This window comes from Azolla caroliniana, unplaced genomic scaffold, assembly GCF_043228905.1.
Source record: "Azolla caroliniana isolate FFs.n. ecotype wild unplaced genomic scaffold, voAzoCaro1.0.p SCAF_11, whole genome shotgun sequence".
NCBI classification, from domain to species: Eukaryota; Viridiplantae; Streptophyta; class Polypodiopsida; order Salviniales; family Salviniaceae; genus Azolla; species Azolla caroliniana.
Window position 1 is genome coordinate 2,818,620 of NW_028230446.1, and position 21,688 is coordinate 2,840,307.

Sequence of the window (21,688 nt, forward strand, 5' to 3'; positions counted from 1 at the left end):
AGTATTGGTGAACCATTCTAGTTCAATGTCAATCTTCCACATACTCTTGTAACCCTTGTTCTCATTGTTAATACATTGTCAACATCTTATTTTTCTCTCATTCCTCGCTGATAGGGTGTATAAGATAATAGATAGTTATACACTATATGAGGGCTTGACCAAACCGATTAGATGGAGTTGAAAATCATAATATATTATATAGCTCTAGGTAATTATGATTAGAGAGTATAACTCAAGAAACTAAGAAAAAAGATAGAGAAAGCGAGCAAGAAATAAGAATGTTCTGATATTCCAACATCAAGAGAATACAAAGGAGACAAACTCCACATTGAACTAAAACCAAAGACCTTCCTCTTCTAAGACACTTCCTCTTCCACAAAGACACTTCTTCCTAACACTCCTCATCCACTCTTTGGCCTTCACTCTTAGCCCCACTCTTAGCCCCACTCTTAGCCTTCCTCCTCACTAATATCACTTCTTCTTTTATAACCTTCCTCTTCTTATCCACGTTCATGCTATTTTTAGAAGCTTTTTATCTCCCTATTTTTAGCTATGACACATCGACCTTCTAATCGTCATATCTCCCTCATCCGATATCCAAATTAAGCGATTTAAAAAGCTATAGAAAGCTCTTTTTACAAGCTTTCTAATCCATATTTAAACGTGATATTTGGATAAACAACGAGGGAGTTATGACCATTCTATTTTTACTGTTTTTTATAGTCTGCGTTTTCTCTTTTTACTTTTCTCTTGGTCTCGTACTTTTACTTTTGACTTCTTCCCTAAGGTCTTAGTTCGTGTTCTTATCCTCAAAAGGTGAATTATCTATACTTTATATTCTCCTAATGTTCAATGGCTTAGATTCTAAAAACACTTTCACACTCGCATATTTTCTACTTCTCATTCTCTTCTTCATTTTAAACTTGTCTTTGGCTACAGTTACCCCTTTTTCTGAAGGAACACACTCTCAGTTACTACTTCCAAGTAACCAGTGTCGTGGAGGATTCTAGCAAAAGGGAGAAAAGATCGTTGAGCACGTGTGAACGGGGATGTGCACGGATGCACATAAAAAGAGTCTTTGTATAAGCAAATGTAAATAAATAGAGTATAATAAGTACAAGACAATGTGATTTAAATAGGTACTTTATTATCCAACAAAAAGAGGGGAATAATAGGATCTGATGGAAGGAAATCGGGGCAGAGAATCGCTTACAAAAGCAGCTATCATGAATGATGATGTAATCGACCCTCCTTGGACTATAACAGGAGGGGAGGAAGACCATTATAGGGATCCATCGTTTTGGAGGGGAAGGTGCTACAGTTTGGTGATCTCGAGCGATGTAGGTTTTCTGCTCGGTGCTAGTTCGGATAGATAGGTGTGAGGCCTCTGCTCGCGTAGGAAGCCCATGTGCTCCCGACTAGAGGCTGACAAGTGTGTGTGTGTGTGTGTGTGTGTGTGTGTACGAAGCTCGAAGCTCTGTCATCGGCCGAGTTCGGTTGTATTCTTCTCTGTTTGTCAATTTATTCTTGGTTTGTTGTATTCGACTCTGTCTCTATGTTCGGGAGGCATCGCTTCTCCTCTCCATGTGCTCATTTTCTTCGAACCCATGTGCTCATTTTCTAGAAACTGACAACTGGACCAGACCAGTACAGGTTCTACAAGCCCGTGTGCTCAGTGAAGAACTCTGGCAAACGAGTCGATTAGGTCACTACAAGCTTAGCAACCTCTCTGCCTCCAATTCCCTAGTCCAAGACCCCCACGGATCCCACCCAATCCTACACGTACACACGAATATCTACGACACCGGATCAAGGAAATTGTGGTAGGAAGGAGGAAGGGGCTTCGGTTCGTCCCATCGACTATGTACTTACCTGAATGCGGAACTCAGGGAGGTAACTCTACCCCAACTCTCTCTGTGGATAGTTGAGCTCATCTGATCCACACAACACTCGGGGATACAAATAGTTCTTAAAACTTCGCAATCAGTGCAGTAACAAGTATCCTGTCGAATCGGCTACAACCAATTATAGGTTACGATTCCACACAGACGATATACTTTGGAGCACACATTAGACACACAAGGTTACCCCACAAGAAAGAATAATCGATTACGAATACACAATTACAAGTATCGATCGACTGTCGGTATAACATGCTCTCTCTCTCTCTCTCTGTACACTTCTTGCCTAACAAGTAATACTCTTGCAACCCCCCTTACTCTTCCGATCACTTGATATTTATATAGGCCTCCATGCTTCCTATTTCTGGGAAGCATGGCACATTACAATCGCTCCTATTAGGTAGTTTGACACCTTATTCGTCTTTTGGTTGGATCCACTTTTCCTATGGTTGGCGTCTTGTCCCCTTTCACACCTTCGGTCGTCCTGCCTGGTCAACAAGAATTTTTATGTAGATATAAATAATAATTATATCCAACACAATCATAAAAATAAACAAACTCAAATAAGAGAACAATGGGGATGTGTCACCAAGTATGCGTCAATATTAATATATATATATATATATATAGATTGACATATTCGCATTCGTGCGGTTTCCCATTCGAATGCAAGCAAATACGAATACGAATGCATGGTCAAGTATTCTTTTAACTAAAAAAGAAAAAGAGTACATGAACTCCCTTCTTTTTAGTTTCTAGGATATAGAAAAAGGGACTTGACACTAATAAATTTTTATAGTAAATGTAAGTATTCGTTTTATTTTTAATAAATAAATAAAATAAAATAAAGGTTCATTAATTCCTCACTTTTTCTTCTCCCAAGGATATTTTTATTTCACATTAAAAATGGGACTTCACACTAATCATATTTCTATAATAAATATAAAAATATTCGTTTTTTTAAAAATAAAATAAAATTTCATAAAACTCCCCTTTTTTATTTGACACTAGTGATAAAGGAGAGTTAATACTAATCATATTTTTATAATCTATTAATGAATGATTGTTCTTTTTTTAGTGAATTAAATTTATTTATTTTTAAAATAATTAATTAATTATTTTTTTGTATATTTATTTTGCAAAACGAATGGTTTTATAATATTCTTAGGGCCATTTCGTATTCTTGAATATTGCGAATATCATGAATGTCATGCATGTGTCAATCTATGTATATATAGTATATTGACGAGAATATAGATGTATATCAATATGTCAATATGTATGTTAATACATATATACATCGTATATGTCAACAAAAATACTTGAAAATAAATAAATATAGATAATAGTGAAAAAGTAAAATGCACAATCAAAATTCTAGTGGAAAAAAAGCATCCTTGTTGGGAAAAAACACACCCCAAATTGAGGACATAAAAAGTGCAAAACACCACCATAGCCATATATAAACTCATGTCATGTGTCAATGTAACTGCATGTGTGTTTTTTCCCTTTTATTTATTTATTCTTTTTCAACTTGTATTTATTTTTATTTTTATTTTTTCCCATCAGTGACAGAATTGCATAACGCATAGTATGCAATGTGACACTAAGCGCACCCTATGTAGCGTGCCGCTATCAGTAGGTAGCAAGGTGTGTAACCTACAGCACAAGGATGCATTGCTTACTGAAGTAGGTTGCGGTTCTGCAACAAGACATGTCGTGCGCTAATGCAATGCCAAGCGTTGCCACACGCAACCTTGCGAGGTTGAGGTTGGTGCTAACTTCGTTCAATAAGAAGAGCGGACAAGTGTGTAGAAAGGCCTTGGAACCTAACCAGATAGAGAAGCAACCATTGAGCATTGTGGAAGAATTTGAGCAAGCAAGTTTGATAATGTTAGAATCTTACTTAACGATAAGCAGAATTAAGGAAGGAAATCCGGAAGAAAGGGCGTCAATCCACCCAACCACCCCCTAACAAAGGTAAGAGATAGATTTGAGTCTCCCATCAATGTCCCATACCAAATACAGACATGGAGCGTTGTCGCGATATTCCCATACCAACGCCTCTAGGTCGTACTTCTCCGGTTGATCGCGTGTCAAGCTCTCTTCCAGCGGTAGTGCGTAGCCACTCACTGCCCTCTCTTCTCCGTCGCTCGCAGGCCACATTGTTGCCGACCACTCCCCATCGGGTTGCCAGCATACCCACTCTGGTTTCGCATATTTGTATGCCTCCAATAGAGCTCCCTCAAAGGACTACCATGACTCATGAGCTTCTTGAAGCTCCTTGACCTCTTTGTGCACCGATACGGCCGCCACTCGATGAAAATATTCTAGCCGCATTGCTCCGTCCACGCCCCTCTTCATCATCTCGGTATTGTACACTTCCAAGAACCTCGAGACATCGTCCCCGTTGAATCAACCGACTCAATCGAAGTATAATAAAACCCTAAAGGAAACCCAAGAAGAAAACCCTAACCGAAACCCTAAAACCGAATAGGAAACCCTTGACCTAAGTGGTATGCCTCTCTCACTCAAAATAGGCAACCCCTTCACAAGTGACCCCTCACTCCCTTTTATAGTAGTAAGGGGTGAACACATTACAAGAGGGAGTCAAATCCCCTTTCATTTAATGGGGAATATCTCCCTTGATCTTAAATCGGTGGGCCTTAACTCTCTCTCTCCTATCCCATTCACTCTCAATGCTCACTACTCATTCTACTCTCCAAAGTGCATATCACATTTATGCCTCTACGAACTTCGTGGTGCACCTTTAGCACCTTAGATGATTACCCTTCCCATTACATTTTGTTTATTTACTCCTATGTTACGATTTTCCTAAGTATATGTGCAATGTTGCACATTGCGCTTTATTCGTCCCTCTCGGGTTTTCTCACCATGGCCGAAAATCCTCACGACAACGTACCTTAGGTTTGAATAAGAAGGAGGCACACATGTATGAAGCTAAAGTTTTGTTATACTATTAGAGTCTCTATCTCAAACAATAAAGAAAAGAGAAGGTAACTAGCCTTCTTATATAGTTGAGCAAACCTTACGCCCTTGTATGTTTCACACTTCAAAAACTAATTCTCTAAGTAGTGTTCTACAATTTGTCCCTCATTTCATCCATTAAGGTGTGTGTATATGCAGTTGTGTGCTCAGGTGCACATGGTCTAGAGCTCCCTCTATATTATTACACTTTGACACTCTGCTATTGTCAATATAGATCTTTGTTGTATCCATTACCTACTCTAAATATTGAACATGCATGCATTTTGTGCATCCTCGTGTTTGCGCAAACAATATGCAACACCTCTCCTCTCGTGAATGACTCGTTGTCCACTCAACATCCATGCACGCGATCAACATTCTCGACAGTCTGCATGTAGTGGTAGTGCGAGGGGCGATTGGCAATGCATTATTGACCGAGGGAATCAGGTGGCAGAAATTCCGAAGCTTCCCGATTCCCCACCGAGGATCGAGCAAGTAAGTGAGGCTCCTCGGGATGCTCTCTCTGCAGGTCATATGGACGGACGAACGGGCGAAGCTTCTCGAGGCTCCTCGGGATGCTCTCTCTGCAGGTCATATGGACGGACAAACGGGCGAAGCTTCTCGAGGCTCCTCGGGATGCTCTCTCTACAGGTCATATGGACGAACGAACGAAGCTTCTCGAGGCTTCTCGGGATGCTCTCTCTGCATGTCATATGGACGGACGAAGCTTCTCGAGGCTCCTCCTAATTCCTCCTGATGGGCTTCACGTTTTCCCTTTCATTCATTACCTAATAAAAAGAGACAAAAGAAAAAAAAGAAAACAGACAAGCGAGACAAATGTGGCCATTGAAACCAATTCATTGAATTTGGATGATTCAGAAGAAGAAGAAGAAGAAGAAGAAAATTCAGAAGAAGAAGAGAAATCCATCCGGAAGGAAGAAGAGAGAGATATGGAACGATTTTCATATATGAAAGGGAAGGGAATGGAGGAGTAGAGAAGAGAAGAGCAGAGCAGAGAATTGATGCATTGAATCAGAACTTCTCTGTGTTTTCCTGCCCATCTGTTCTTTCCTTTCTTTTTTCTTTTCTTTTCTTTCCAAATTACATAAAAGCCATGCGATATGAGCGTGGATTATTACAAGGTCCTGGACGTGCCCAGAAGCGCCTCAGATGATGATCTGAAGAAAGCTTACAGAAAACTTGCCATGAAATGGCACCCTGACAAGAACCCCTCCACCAACATTCAACAGTCTGAAGCCAAATTCAAACAGATTTCTGAAGCCTATGAGGTAATAGGCACAAAGGAAAATGGAAAATAAATATCGATCTATTTCTTGTTTTCTGTTTTCTTACAGAACATGAAACCCATCGAAACATGATAAGATCCTATCCCATCCTCCCATTTCATTTATCGCCCAAACATGATCAGATTTATTCTTTTTTCATGAAACCCAATTTGGTTTGTGACTGTTCATGAACAGATTTATTTGTTTTCATGAAACTGGTTTGATTGTTAATGAAACATGATTCAAATTTCGATTGATTCAATCAAGTGGAAGAACTATCAATATATCACTGTTTCCGATGATGGCTGGGCGCATCGGACACATTTTTTTGTTTGAGAAATATTGCCAAAACTTAAAAAGGTTTGGGAATGTGATTAATGATGCAAGTAAAATGGAGAGATAGAGATCAAGATATGGTGGATGACAGTCCTAGAAAAATAAATTACTTCAAGGGTGACAATTTGTTTTTTCTTGAATCTTGTTGAAATTTTTTTCCTGTGACCTCCACCATTGGATTATACAGGATTATTTGTTAGAGATTCTTGGAAAGATTGGATTTATATTCTTCCATAAGCCATTTCTCTTATTTGTATGCAACTCATCCTTATCACTTTCTGTGGAAGTGAAAGAACCTCAAGCATTACTTTACTTTATATTGAATATCAGCATATGGAAACTGATAATGAGAGTAGAGAAGCCATGGCATCTAGACCACATCTGTTGACAAAAATTCTAAAAACCCTAATTAGGCCTTTCTCTGGTAGTGTGGATTCTTCACACATATGTTTGTGTAGGCATACACTTCTGTTATATATACTTATAATCAATCAATTAATTTAGCACATTTACATGCACTTGATTCATGAACCAAAACTGAACCAGTCTTACAAAAGTACATAACATAGTAAAACAAAAAACAAAAAAAACTACTTATGCTGCAAGTTTCTGTATTGAATCTGTTGTCACCATATCCCATCCCATACAGGTGCTAAGTGACCCAGACAAGCGAGCGATTTTTGATCAATACGGGGAAGAAGGTTTGAAAGGCCAAGTGCGTCCCCAGAGTTCGTGTGGTGGTACCAATTTCACGACTGGTACTACCAGTGGTGGAGCGAATGCTTTTAGGTTTAACCCTAGGAATGCGGAGGACATTTTCGCAGAGTTCTTCGGTGGATCAAGCCATTTTGGCAAGGCAGGAGGAGGTAGGGGCGGACGAAGTTCCTTTACCGAAACCGTTTTCGGCACACATTTGGGCAGGCATTTCGGCGGTGGGGACAACAACATTTTCCATTCGTTCCACAATCCGAGCTCATGTCCGAAGAAAGCCGCACCCCTTGAGAACAAGCTCCTTTGTACATTAGAAGAACTCTATTCCGGATCCACTCGGAAGATGAAGATATCGAGGAGCATCATAGATGCTTTCGGGTAACAATTTGTTTTCTAGATTTTTAGTTTTAGTTTTTTTTAAAGGGATGGAAGCTTGACATCCAATCTACCCCTCAAGTTTTGCATGTTTACTAGGATAGGATACCCCTCGTTTTTCGAAAAATTACTCGAAAACACCCTCGGGTCTTAAAACTAACCAAAAAATGCCCTCAAATTGATTAGGGATCAAAATGTCGGGACAAACTGAATTGTATAACAATTTGCAAGTAGAGCAAAATAATCATTTATAAAGAAAACAAAACAGAGAGGGTTATTGTGCTGATTTTAGAAAACTAAGGGTTATCATGGTAAATTTGCGACAGATATATTGGTGGCCCCCTCCCCCTCACGTCCCCTTGATGTGTATGTTATGTTAATCCATGAATAATTATAGCTTACTCAAATGTTATATAAAGCGAATTAAAGATTTTGAGCTCAATTTGCAGGAAAAGAGTGTCATTGGAAGAGATTTTGACAATTGAAGTGAAGCCTGGTTGGAAGAAAGGTACGAAAATAACATTCACTGAGAAAGGCAATGGGCATCCAAATGTACTTCCAGCGGACTTAGTTTTTGTGATTGATGAGAAACCTCATAACGTATACAAGAGAGATCGGAACGACCTCATGTTTACTCACAAGGTACCATTATCCGAGGCCCTAACTGGAACCACAGTGACATTGAACACTCTCGATGGTCGAACCTTGACCATTCCTTGCAATGACGTTATCACGCCATACTATGAGAAGGTTGTCCATAATGAAGGTATGCCTATTGCAAAGGAGCCTGGACGAAGGGGGTGCCTTCGGATCAAATTTGAGGTTCGGTTTCCTGGCCAACTTACATCCGAGCAAAAGACTGGCATCAAGAAATTCCTCGGAACCATTTAAAAAGATCTTGTTTATAGATGACGGCCATTCAATACGTGGTTGACCATGTTAATGATTGTTCTAGCATTCGACATGGATACGTATCAAAAGAAAGAGAAAATTTTAAGCATCCAATAACTAGTCGAACATATAGTTGTCACTAGGCAATCTCATCTCTTGCAAGTTGCACATATGAAGTTGTCCAATGCACATAAAAGATGTTTGAGCATGTACCTCCTAGGATGCTTGATAATTAACTCTATAGTGATCTATGAAAATCAAATAATGAGCATTCAAATATGGTAGGAGAATTTATTTCTCTTGCATTGGCACATGTTCCACAAATAACATAGGGTTAAAGAATAGTAGGGTTTCTAGCATAATGGGTGATAATACACCCTTCTATACATCTGCATGAAACATGATGGAATCACAATTAACTTGGAAAAAGTTGTAAATTTTGAAGAGCGTGGGGGGAACATAAGATGTTTTACATTTATGTTTTCACGTTCATATTGTTGTATACAAATCAGCAACAATTTGGTTTGAGTGTCTCAAACTTTAACCATTTGAAAATTTGAAATTTAAAATCAAACCAAACCATATTGCGAAACTGTTATACTATAATCAAAGAGTTTGAACATCAAACTCCTCTCAAAAACTAATAAAATTACCTTTTGCATTCCTACAATTAATATGAATATTGATTTGCACTTCTAGGGAGTATCTAGTTGTGTTACCCATGTCAATTCATATGAAACAAAGACAAAGATAAATTCTATGGGTATCATTTCTCAGTGGATCACAAGAATTATGGTGATCTTCATCTAACACATTCAGGTTGCAAGTCTAACAACACTACTACAATATCTAGGCATCTCTATTGGAAGTACCATGATTTAAGTTTCACATTTTCGAACGGTTTAGGTTTGAGCCATTCAAACCAAATTGTGAAACTGTTATACTAGAGTCTATAATCATTTCAAACCAAAATGTTTGAAAGATATTCCATGTCAAGTGAAACAGTTCAAGAGATCTTCAAATTCTTAAGTTCTAGTTTTCAGGTTTGGCGTTGGCTTAAGCCGAATTATTGGAGACTATATGTACACTCGATTTTCAACATTTCAAGAAAGGTTTCTTTTTCATCTTAAAAGAAAATGCAATCTTAGAAGAATTGTTAGAGTTCGAAGTTAAAACTTCATAATAATAAGTACATGATTTATAAAGTTAATTTATATACTTAATAATATTTTTAAAATGTCCCCTAAAATCGATATGCCATTAAGTCAACAAGGACTTCAACCAAACCCTTGAACATGCAAATCAAATTGTTTACAAATTCCTAAATCTAAGCTAAACCAAATAATAAAGTTGTTAAGCCATGATTTCACAATTAGTTTCAAGTCAAACCAAACCATAGCCAATTGTTATGCATCATCTTCTTGTTTATATGCCTCTACTCTATTAGGTAAAGAAACAAAGTAAGGCAAGCCATGTCTCAAGTAATATGATCGAACACATCGGAAATTGTGTGCAACTCGAGATTGTACCCAACCAACCCAAAGTACAAATGCATTAACACCATGTAAAAATACTTATAGTTATAACATAGTTCATTTTATGGTGGTGCTAAGGCATCCACTTTGAAACTTTAACATTATTGTTGTTCAACGCATTCTTCCAATTCAATTGTCTGGAAATAACGTTGTAGGCGGGTCTTCTCCAATCAAATTGTGCATCAATCATTGTTATTGCAGGAGATTTGGAGTGAAGTTGTAGGCATGCTAAAGCACCAATACAACCGATGGAGCCGAAAGACAACGATTAGCCTTCATCCAACAATGGTTGTCCTCTCCCTTTTCTGAGTACCGCGCCTCCACATAAGATGGAACTATTGCATCCTTACAGGGATTTGTATATAACACTCTTAGTTGTAAATTTTATAACTAATGGAATGAGTTTTATTTTTGGAAAATAATAATAATAATAATTCGAGGGTGGAATAAATATGAGAATGTGTATGTTGTACTCTTTAAAGAGAATTGTTGGTAGAATAGGAGAAAATGTTTTGTTCTTTCACTCTTTACAATTCTAAATGCCAAATGGTATCAATGGTTGTACTCTTTAAAGAGAATTGTTGGTAGAATAGGAGAAAATGTTTTGTTCTTTCACTCTTTACAATTCTAAATGCCCTTTGCATGTGATAAGACATTTTGAAGTACCACAAGATCTAAGGACATTATTGCAAATTATCTTCCACAATCTTGTGATTTATTATGTTGCTAAATTTCACACTTTTTGTGTAGTTATCCATGATAAAATGTGTTTGTGAGCACAACTATTCTATGCACATAATATGTGAGTATATATATCTTACACATTATGATATTACTCTTGGCAATTATCCATAAAGTAATGGTCCTTTTCATTACAATAGGTGACATAAGAATGGCTCACATGTTACTTTAGTTATTGGTTGGCCTCTCTTAGAGTGGGGTTTGAGTGTTATAAGCTTCCTCTATTTCCTAAGCATGGAGGACTCCACATGCTAATGAACCCAAAAAAAATACGTGCAATGCACAACTTGGTGTGCATTTATTGTCACCATGTACATATAGAGTTCAAATATGGAATGCCATGTGTGCATGCATCTTTTGATAGGTTAAAAGTTCCTTTAAACACACACAAATATTCATTTAACACAATCAAGACATTGATGGACTTTTGTCTACTTCTTCCGATGTTTTTATTGTGTTGTTGATGCTAGGTTATCAATGCACATTTTGTCCATGTATTATTAACATTCAATGTTAGGTTTAGAAGGATAACCTTTTTTTCCAATACATTTGTCCTCTAGTACAGATCCCACTTGGAAGAATTAAAAAGTGGTGAAAGGATGTAAATATATGTTGACAAAGAATGATGCCACATTGGCATGAGCCCTTTTTTGTGTACATGAGTAAATTTTCTCATATTGGCAAAAACAAAAGGGTTTTGACATTCGATCCTATTACAATATGTCAGAATTCCCACATGGCAAGCTTTTTATTTTACTGACAGATCACATTTCCTCATTGTGGCATCACTGTACAACACAGGCTTTGGGTCAAAGTAACAAATGGCGATAAATATTTTGCCTGATCTTTGCCTGTGAGGACTTTTCACCCACATAAAATAGGCTTCTGGGTCTGTTTTTAGTATTTCTATCCTATTATGTATCTCTCTCCGAAAAAAGACAAAGAACCTTGCCTTTATAATTAGAGAATGTATTGATGATTGGAATAGGTGGATTTGTCCGTTTCTTTAAGTTGCACAAATGTCCAACCACAATATAAAGTGTTTGTTGCCTCACATATACGCACTATCATGATGAGTTAACCTTGTCAGAACCTCATAATAGAGATGGTGGGACTCTATCGACAATAGCTATAAAAGACATGTCACTTGCATGATTTAGAAAAAAGCACGAAATAGAGATGGAGAGGGTTGCCTCTATCGGGAGAGTTTGAAGGGGGGTACATGGAATGCTTAAATAAACAAATGTTATAATTCTTATATATACATACATATACATATAGTGACTCGTGAGTTTAAACATACATATTTATATGCTTAAATAAACGAGACATAACATGCAAGGCCTTCATGTTCTTTGAAATTTATTTAAGGAGCGCCCATGAACGCGGTTCGTGGATCGATACATAGAAATACAAACTCGAGTAAGCTACCCAAGAAATCCGATATCTAAATATAATGCTTAGATGTTACAAAACAATGCGAAAAGCGAAAAGCAAAAACAGATACAAATACAAAGACGTTACACAACACATAATACAAGTACAAAACACACAATACAAGTACGGTACAAATACAAAATATAAAATACAAATACAAAATACAAAATACAAACACAAATACAAAATACAAATACAAATACAACTACAAGACCAAATACAAGTACAAGTACAAGTACAAATACAAGTACAAGTACAAATACAAATACAAGTACAAGTACAAATACAAATACAAATACAAGTACAAATACAAAATGCAAAATACGAAATACAAAATGCAAAATACAAAATACAAAATACAAAATACAAATACAAATACAAATACAAAATACAAAATACAAAATACAAAATACAAAATAAAAATACAAATACAAATACAAAATACAAAATACAAAATACAAAATGTATATCTGTGTATCAATACAATTATGTGTGTGTCTGAAAATGTAAGTAGAAAAACAGGGGAGGGAGAGAACAGAGACAGAGGCAGAGACAGAGAGCAGGGCAAGTCAATATCAATGGAGGCATTCTATGCGCTTCTCTTTGCTTCCCTTCTGATTCTCCTTGCTGCTGTGGAGCTCGGGAAATCTCAGAAGGATCGGATCATCACCAATGCTGCCTTCTCTTCCTTCAACGCTAACTACCTCTTCGTCTACTGCCTCATGATGGGTACATCTACTTTCTTCCTTTATTTCTATCTTTCTTCATTACATTCTGTTATTTTTTTCATTATTTCCTGATTATTTCTTTCATTTTTGTTTTGCTCTATTTAAATAAATAAATGACTATTTTCTATTTTTGTTCCATTTATGAGCTCATTTTTGGATTCTTTTTTAGTTCTTTTTCTAAATACTTCTTAGAAACTCATCTCAGATCCATAGAAGCTTTCATCAAAAGTTTTTATGGAAAAAGATAGAATTGATCAAATGTGAGAATTATAATTGCCACAAGATCAATGTGCATTTTCTAGAGAACAAAAGAAGATTCTCAAACACTAAAGGTTTCACAAAATATTGAAGATTCTCAAACATAAAAGATTCAAGATCTCCAATAGCAGAGTCAAGATCATTAAACATAAAAGATTTAAAATTCCCAATCGCAAGACACAGGCAGAAGATTCCCAAACACAATATGCTCAAACAAAGTGAGGTGTATAAATATTGTTTCGGACTTGGATTTTATGCAATGGTTTGAAATGAATTCTTATGCACGTGTTTTTTTGGCATTTAAGCTGAATGAATTATAAGAGATAGGGAGTAGACACAGAGGACTTCTTATGAATTTTCTTTTTATTTAGATGTTCCTCTTACTTACTTGGTCTGGATATCTCCTCGAGTTTACCCGCTTCAAGTGCACTTGCATATTGAATGTATCGATTCAAGGAGAAAGTATTTTTCGGTTTCAGACACTTCTTAGGACATGTATATGCCCGTATGTTTGTTGAAATATTTTGAAAGTCCTACTGTTCATGTTCTTGTTAATTGTATAATATAGTTCAAGAAGAGTTTACATCAATATACATAAAAATAAGCATACTACAATTGATGTATTCACTTAAACATAGGCATATGCATATGTATGGCCAAGCCTATGTTTATGCATATTTATAAAAGCTCTTCTTGTCACACATTATCCCGGTTAGTTCTAGATCTATGTCTCCATGTGGTTGACTGGATGTTATGAGATAATAGATCTATCTGTGGACTAATTGAATCCATTATTTAATATGTTTAGACTATATACATGCTGGTAAACAATACACATAAGTATATACTATCAATTGTAATGTTGATGATACTTTTTATCTTTTTTACATTTTAGCTGGCGATTGGCTGCAAGGTCCCTATGTATATTTTCTTTATACCCAGTATGGCTTTTCTAAGGGGGAAATTGGACGGCTTTTTATTGCGGGTTTTGGGTCATCAATGATATTTGGTACTTTTGTTGGCTCTCTTGCAGATAAATAGTGAGTTCAAATATCCTTTTCCATTCTTAATGGACACTGTTTTGGTTTTTTTCTGGACTGATGCCTTACGTTTTCTAATATTTATAGTGGACGAAAGAGGGCTAGTATTACATATTGCCTAACGTATATGCTGAGTTGCATGACAAAACATTCTCCAGAGTACAAGGTGCTAATGCTTGGCCGAATACTAGGTGGGGTTTCAACATCTCTTTTATTTTCAGCTTTTGAGTCATGGTTAGTCGCCGAGCATTTCAAGGTATTGGATTATTTCCCCCTTAAATTGCATATGTTCACTTGTAAAATTTGTTATCTCAGTGACGTTACTGTATGATTGGTTTTGTCCCACAACAATCGTTTTATGTTTTTGTTTAGAGAGGGTTCGAGGCACAGTGGTTGTCATTGGCGTTCTCGAAATCAGTGTTTTTTGGTAATGGGCTTGTAGCCATCTTATCGGGTCTTTTTGCCAATTTTTTGGCCGAAACTCTCTCGTTTGGGCCTGTTTCTCCCTTTGATTCAGCCGCATGTGTGTTGGCATTGGGTATGGTCATCATACTATATACATGGCCAGAGAATTATGGTAACTCCTCTGAAGGCAATAGCTTACTGGATCAATTCAAATCTGCCGCATCAGCAATTGCTTCAGGTACGGTTTTCACTCTCTTTTGTTAGGGGCATTTTTACAAATTTGTTTTTGAGCTGTCATTAACTACCGCCAATATATGATTCGTTTTTCAAGGACAGATGAGAAGATTGCGTTACTTGGTGCAATACAATCCTTGTTTGAAGGGTCAATGTACACTTTTGTTTTCTTATGGACACCAGCACTCAGTCCAAATGATGAAGAAATACCCCATGGATTCATCTTTGCGATATTCATGTTGTCTTCAATGATTGGAAGCTCACTTGCTTCACGTTTCATGGCAAGGTCTTCATTGCGAGTTGAAGTATATATGCAAGTAGTGTTCTTGATCTCTGCAGCTACTTTACTTTCTCCGGTTGTCATCAATGTAAGTAAATTTTTGGAAAATGCAGTAAATTTTGTAAACACTTGCATACACATTAAACGTTTTTTGTACCCATTTGTTAGTACTATTAAGAATATGGGGGTAAGAAATATTTTTAGGGATTTAAAAAGAAGTACTTATGAAGGTTTTGGAAGTATCGAATTATACCATTGACTTGATAGTAGTTAGGATATGTATCCAAAATACATCAATTATAATATTAACATTTGATTATCTGATATGCATTTGCATCATCAGCTAATAATTATGACTAAACGAAGCGCAATAAGGCTCTTAACTTTTAAACAAGGGCATGAGTTAATATTCCCAAACCATTCAGGGAACCTTTCATGTTATACTGGAACATTTTGAAAATTCTATTTATTATTATTACATGAGATTGTCAAACTTTGTACATTAAAAAGTACTTATGAAGGTTTTGGAAGTATCGAATTATACCATTGACTTGATAGTAGTTAGGATATGTATCCAAAATACATCAATTATAATATTAACATTTGATTATCTGATATGCATTTGCATCATCAGCTAATAATTATGACTAAACGAAGCGCAATAAGGCTCTTAACTTTTAAACAAGGGCATGAGTTAATATTCCCAAACCATTCAGGGAACCTTTCATGTTATACTGGAACATTTTGAAAATTCTATTTATTATTATTACATGAGATTGTCAAACTTTGTACATTAAAAAGAAGTACTTATGAAGGTTTTGGAAGTATCGAATTATACCATTGACTTGATAGTAGTTAGGATATGTATCCAAAATGCATTAATTATAATATTAACATTTGATTATCTGATATGCATTTGCATCATCAGCTAATAATTATGACTAAATGAAGCGCAATAAGGCTCTTAAACTTTAAACAAGGGCATGAGTTAATATTTCCAAACCATTCAGGGAACCTTTCATGTTATACTGGAACATTTTGAAAATTCTATTTTTTATTATTACATGAGATTGTCAAACTTTGTACATTAAGACTTTTCTTACTGAGATGAACATTTAACCTATAAGATGATAGGTAATAATCATTCACTTAACCTACATGCCAAAGATATATTTTCTGGTAACTGTCAAAAGACACAATCTTAAGTATCACCATTATCCACCGACTTGTCTTTATGCTGATGAATAATGGCCAAACTTCAATTTTCTTACTAGTGTTTTGTGTCTTGTTTTTCTGCTGTGACAGTTTCTTATGCCCTCGTCAGGAGAGAAGGGTGGGATGATGACAGTATCGGGGCATGTCCAGCTTTTTTTGTTTTGTGTCTTCGAGGCTTGCGTCGGGATCTTTTGGCCTTCAATCATGAAATTGAGATCGCAGCACATCCCAGAGGCATCGCGAAGCACCATTCTGAACTTCTTCAGAATTCCGGTTAATGTGTTCGTTTGCATTGTGCTCTACAATGTAAGGGGAATTTATAAACCAATGAAAGGAAAAACAAAACACCAAATTAGTCCTTGGTTTTCAAAAATCATCAGATTACTGCTTTTTAACCCGCAATAAAATACTTCAAAATACCCAGTCTTTTGAAAATCAGCTGAACAGTTTGTAGAACAAAGCTCATTGGTCTTGAATACCCTTGGTAAAATTTGAAATTTTAGGGGCATTTGGTCGTGTGTCCAAAAAGTTACTTGGTAAAACTTGAAATTTTAGGGGCATTTGGTTAAGTGTCCAAAAAATTACCGGTTTTGTGAGATTCTTCCTAATAATAATACCTTATTTCCTTCCCTGCTTAAGTTGGCTGAACAGTTTGTAGAACAAAGCTCATTGGTCTTGAATAACCCTTTGGTAAAATTTGAAATTTTAGGGGCATTTGGTTGTGTGTCCAAACAGTTTCTTGGTAAAACTTGAAATTTTAGGGGCATTTGGTTAAGTGTCCAAAAAATTACTGGTTTTGTGAGATTCTTCCCAATAACAATACCTTATTTCCTTCCCTGCTTAAGTTGGCTGAACAGTTTGTAGAACAAGCTCATTGGTCTTGAATACCCTTGGTAAAATTTGAAATTTTAGGGGCATTTGGTTAAGTGTCCAAAAAGTTACCGGTTTTGTGAGATTCTTCCCAATAATAATACCTTATTTCCTTCCCTGCTTAAGTTGGCTTTCCAAGGGTTCGTTGGTTTCTAATACTCATTACAATTCCTAACCGCACAGGTAAATGCTTTCCCTATTTCTATAATGTTTGGGATGTGCTCAATCTTCTTGGTGATGGCATCTGTGCTCCAACAACGATTCATGGTGGTTGCCATTGAAAGTGAAAAGCCAGAGACAAGTAAGTAAAGCTATCATTTTGGAAAAATGTATGTTTAGGATCATAATCTCTGAATCACATTTGCAACCACTCTAGTACACATAATTAGTAAATGAAATATGTAGAAGAAGATAGTTCTAAACTATAATATCTTCATACCAAAGGCAGTGTTATTTTGTAACACATTGATGCTAATGGTTCTAGTCTTGGTTTAGTTAAACCCTATCTAATAATGTAGTTCATCCAAATAAAATTAGGTTGCCTTGAGATGGTTTTATATGCTATATTGCAAAAGGATTCAAGATCTTTCTTCTCATGCAAGTTTTCCATTTTTATTATTTTGTTGTAGAGATGATGGACGGTGTTTGGTTGTCTGATATGGGGCCGGTAGATTCGGAAACAATACCTCTAAACATTTGAGAGTTTTTACTCATAATTTATGTAAATGTGACTCCAAATATTTTCTCGCATTTACCCAGCTTGAGCAATTAGTTTCCCCTCCAATTTTTGTGACACCTTTTCAACTCGCCATGGGAAAGCTAACAATTCTTTGCAAATTCGTTTGCGGGAGCTTGCCATCAGGTGGCTTGAATGCTATTTGTGTAAACAAGCATATAGATTGAGCATCAGCAAGGTGAGAGAGTATATAATGCGATTGGATGTTTCATTCATTTCAACAAAGCAATCATAATTGTTACTGATAGTAGCAAATCATACCCCTCATCAATGATGGGAAGATGGTCTAGATGTATAATTTGCCTCCACAGACGAGGCTATGTATAAGTTGAGGACTTGATGAAATACATATTCTTTTATAGGAATTGTGCCATTTATTTACATTCAGCCTTCTTGTTGCTCAAATCTTGGGTGTCTTTGTAATACTCTGATATTCAAGTAATGTAGTTTTTGAACCCAAGAATCTTGTCAAAGGACAAAACCATTTCATCAGAATCCATGTGCACTTCAACAAAGAAGTAGATATACCCTTGGTGATGGAATATGCTTCTTCTTGCACTATTTAGGTTTGAATCAAACTAAAATTATGAAGATTGTTTTAGTATATTATCCAAACCATGTTAAACCCATTGCTTGAGTCTTAAACTCATAGTTGTATGTTGGTTGTCATCGGTCGAGAAGATGTGAAATGGCCAAATGTCATTGTTATAATATTGATAGAAAACGTAAGTAAAATTGCTTAAATATATTTTATGATGCTATAAGAAGTTTATGAACCCTTATTTGGTGGCTGAACGAGCTATGAGTCTTTGTATGTTCCAACTCATTTTTATTTGTGATTTTTTTTGTTCCCTTCCCCCATTCTTTACTTTTACTCCTAGTATATTGTTGGGTGTACACGAGGTTGTGAACAAGGTCGTAAAGCGAAAATGTTCAGTGTGGATAGGGGGAGGACGCTTGAGAATAAAAGGTGCATGGGGAGTGTTTGGTTAGTCTTCAATGACCTAACTCTTGTTAGTATAAATTTCCAAAACCATGATGATGGCAAGAAACTAGCTATCAACATTTGGCAACCATAATGGAGCCACTCTATGGGCAATGTTTGAAGGTGGTGTATGTTTGATCATTCACAGATAAGCTAATTATGCATGTTTTGGACATGCAGCTTACACATTTCTTGATGTACACTTCCAATCAAGATTAGATTAGATTGTATATTTGTTTAAGCTAGTTATGCATGTTTTGGACATGTAACTTGCACATTTCTTGATATGCACTTCCAATCAAGAAAGATTAGATTAGATTGTGTGTTTATTTAGGTGTCTATATAGAGGCTAATATTGATGCACGGGACCTAAGTACAAGTGTTTTCTTTATGTGTCTCTTTCCTAGGAAGGGATATTTTGAAAATGACTTCATAATAACCGGACCGTAATGGAAAGGGTTCGAAGTATGCTTGCACATGCTAAGTTATTGAAGACGTTCTGGGTTGAGGCGCTGATGATTTCAGCGTATGTGATAAATCAATCACCCTTAGTACCCTTGGATGGTGATATCCCACAAAGGGTGTGGAGCGACAAAGATGTTTCATACCGACATCTGAGGGTGTTCGGCTATCTTGCCTATGTGCATGTGGCAAAAGACCAAAGGGGAGAATTAGACCCGAAATCTCGGCCAGGTATATTTCTCGGCTATGGCAATGATGAATTTGGCTATCGGCTATGGGACTTAGATGAGAAGAAAGTGATTAGGAGCCGCAACATTGTCTTCATGGAGGAAAAGACAATAGTCGACTGGGAGATTGTGAATAAGTCTCCAACTACCGAATCAAACCAAGTTGACGCTCGGCCGAATCGAGTAGAACCCGATTCGATCAAAATCTAATCCGAGCCAGTCGGCTGATTTAATACTCGGCTGAACAAGGGACCGAATTCGAATTGGCCGAAGAAGTCGAAGAAGAACCGACCGTGTCGAATGGAGGCCGAAGATACCCCCTAAGAGAAAGGAGGCCCCCTTGAAGATTTCCGGATGAAGAGCGTGTATTGTTAACCGATGAGGGGGAGCCGGAAAGCGTTGAAGAAGCTAAGGAGGATACCCACAACCGAAAGTGGTTGAGCGCCATGCAAGAGAAGATGGATTCCTTGCATGAGAACACACATATGAATTGACCGAACTGCCAAGAGGAAAAGAAGGTACTTCGATGAAATATTTGCCCTGTTCGTAAAGATGACGTCAATCCAAACCGTGCTGAGCATCGCGGCCAGCACGGATCTCGAAATTGAACAACTGGACGTCAAGACTGCCTTCCTCCATGGAGATTTGGAGGAAGAGATATACATGCACCAGCCGGAAGGATTCGTGGAAAAAGGTAAAGAAAATCTGGTATGCTGATATAGGAAGAGCTTATACGGGTTGAAACAAGGTCCTCGGCAATGGTACCGAAAATTCGAATCCTTCATGATTGACAACGGGTACCACAAAACGCGGCTTGATCACTGGGTATTTGTGAAGAAATTTGATGGAGGAGATTTCTGTCGAATACAAGTGTATAATGGACGTATTCACACTATCCCTTTGTATAGATCAAGTTTGGGCCATTTGTGTAATTAGCATAAATGGTAGTTGCCCTAAGTCGGTCACTATATATAGTGACCTTGTAACCTTTTTGTAAGGTTGGTTGTATTATTGTTTCTATTGAATAGAAAGACTCTTTTGTGCCTCCTCTCTCTCTCTCTCTCTCTCTCTTTCTCTGTGCACGATCTTCGATTCTGTCATACGCAGGTACTCAACACGAATCGAATGCTATTTGATCTTCCGCATTGACGGCCCTGTCTTCAACAATTTCCTCATCCTCTTGTTGTACATGGACGACATGCTGATTGTTGGACGGGACCATACGAAGATCCGAGTGTTGAAGAATGGCTTGAGCAGATCGTTCTCAATGAAGGATATGGGTCCGGCCAAGCAAATCCTGAGGATGCACATTGTTCGGGATCGAACAAAGAAATTGTTGTGGCCGTCACAAGAAAAATACGTGACAAAGGTGCTCTAGATATTCGACATGGAAAGCTCGAAACCGGTCGGTTTAACATAGACGACGAACTGCAAACTAAGCAAAGAACAATGTCTGAAATCAAAAACCGAGAAGGCCGAGATATCAAAAGTTCATTATGCCTTGGCAGTTAAGCTTGATGTATGGTATGTATCAGGCTGGACATAGGATACGCAATCGTCGTGGTTAGCCGATATATGAGCAACCCCGGAAGAGAGCATTGGGATGTCGTGAAGTGGATACGTCGGTACCTAAAAGGCACCTTGAACGCGTGTCTTCGTTTCGGTTCGGGTAACCCCACACTGGAAGGTTATACTGATTCGGACATGTTGGCTGATGTGGATACCAATCGGTCCACGCCAGGGTACATAATAACTTATGTAGGGGGAGCTGTTTCGTGGCAGTTGAGGCTGCAAAAGGTCGTGGCGTTGTCGACCACGGAAACCGAATATATGGCCGCAGTAGAAGCCGGTAAGGAAATCATATGGATGAAGGAGTTTATCGGTGAGCTGGGAATTCAACAGGAGGAATTCCAACTCCATTGTGATAACCAGAGTGCCATCCACCTTGCGAAAAATGCCACCTACCACTCTAGGACCAAACACATACAAAGAAGATATCATTGGCTCCGAGAGCGAGTAGAAGAAAAGGAGTTTGCTCTAGTGAAGA

General features: G+C 37.3%; 2 protein-coding genes across 3 annotated transcripts; both read left to right on the top strand.

Annotated features, from left to right (window-relative positions):
- Nucleotides 1-5,914: 5,914 nt before the first annotated feature.
- On the top strand, nucleotides 5,915-8,978 carry LOC147857588 (uncharacterized). The gene is made up of 3 exons (XM_087327713.1): nucleotides 5,915-6,178; nucleotides 7,161-7,600; nucleotides 8,047-8,978. The coding sequence occupies exons 1-3, from the start codon at nucleotides 6,011-6,013 to the stop codon at nucleotides 8,486-8,488; spliced, it is 1,050 nt and encodes a 349-aa protein (XP_087183839.1). The 5' UTR covers nucleotides 5,915-6,010; the 3' UTR covers nucleotides 8,489-8,978.
- A 3,724-nt stretch (nucleotides 8,979-12,702) lies between these two features.
- LOC147857589 (uncharacterized) lies at nucleotides 12,703-18,335 on the top strand. 2 transcript variants are annotated; one of them, XM_087327664.1, is made up of 9 exons: nucleotides 12,703-12,930; nucleotides 14,083-14,227; nucleotides 14,315-14,483; nucleotides 14,600-14,870; nucleotides 14,969-15,234; nucleotides 16,452-16,667; nucleotides 17,415-17,532; nucleotides 17,861-17,898; nucleotides 17,991-18,335. In XM_087327664.1, exons 1-9 carry the CDS (start codon nucleotides 12,780-12,782, stop codon nucleotides 18,132-18,134), a joined length of 1,518 nt encoding a protein of 505 aa, XP_087183790.1. In that variant the 5' UTR covers nucleotides 12,703-12,779; the 3' UTR covers nucleotides 18,135-18,335. The 2 variants fall into 2 exon arrangements, with proteins under 2 accessions (XP_087183790.1, XP_087183791.1); XM_087327665.1 differs by having other exon boundaries at nucleotides 17,861-18,128.
- Nucleotides 18,336-21,688: the final 3,353 nt, after the last annotated feature.

What these genes read in the sequence shown, in the direction of transcription:
- LOC147857588 (XM_087327713.1), top strand. Translation starts at nt 6,011, where the DNA reads ATGAGCGTGGATTATTACAAGGTCCTGGACGTGCCCAGAAGCGCCTCA. An exon ending in AGATTTCTGAAGCCTATGAG is followed by an intron (nt 6,179 to 7,160) that starts GTAATAGGCACA and finishes CATCCCATACAG; the next exon opens with GTGCTAAGTGACCCAGACAA. An exon ending in AGCATCATAGATGCTTTCGG is followed by an intron (nt 7,601 to 8,046) that starts GTAACAATTTGT and finishes CTCAATTTGCAG; the next exon opens with GAAAAGAGTGTCATTGGAAG.
- LOC147857589 (XM_087327664.1), top strand. Translation starts at nt 12,780, where the DNA reads ATGGAGGCATTCTATGCGCTTCTCTTTGCTTCCCTTCTGATTCTCCTT. An exon ending in TTTCTCCGGTTGTCATCAAT is followed by an intron (nt 15,235 to 16,451) that starts GTAAGTAAATTT and finishes CTGCTGTGACAG; the next exon opens with TTTCTTATGCCCTCGTCAGG. An exon ending in TTTGCATTGTGCTCTACAAT is followed by an intron (nt 16,668 to 17,414) that starts GTAAGGGGAATT and finishes CTAACCGCACAG; the next exon opens with GTAAATGCTTTCCCTATTTC.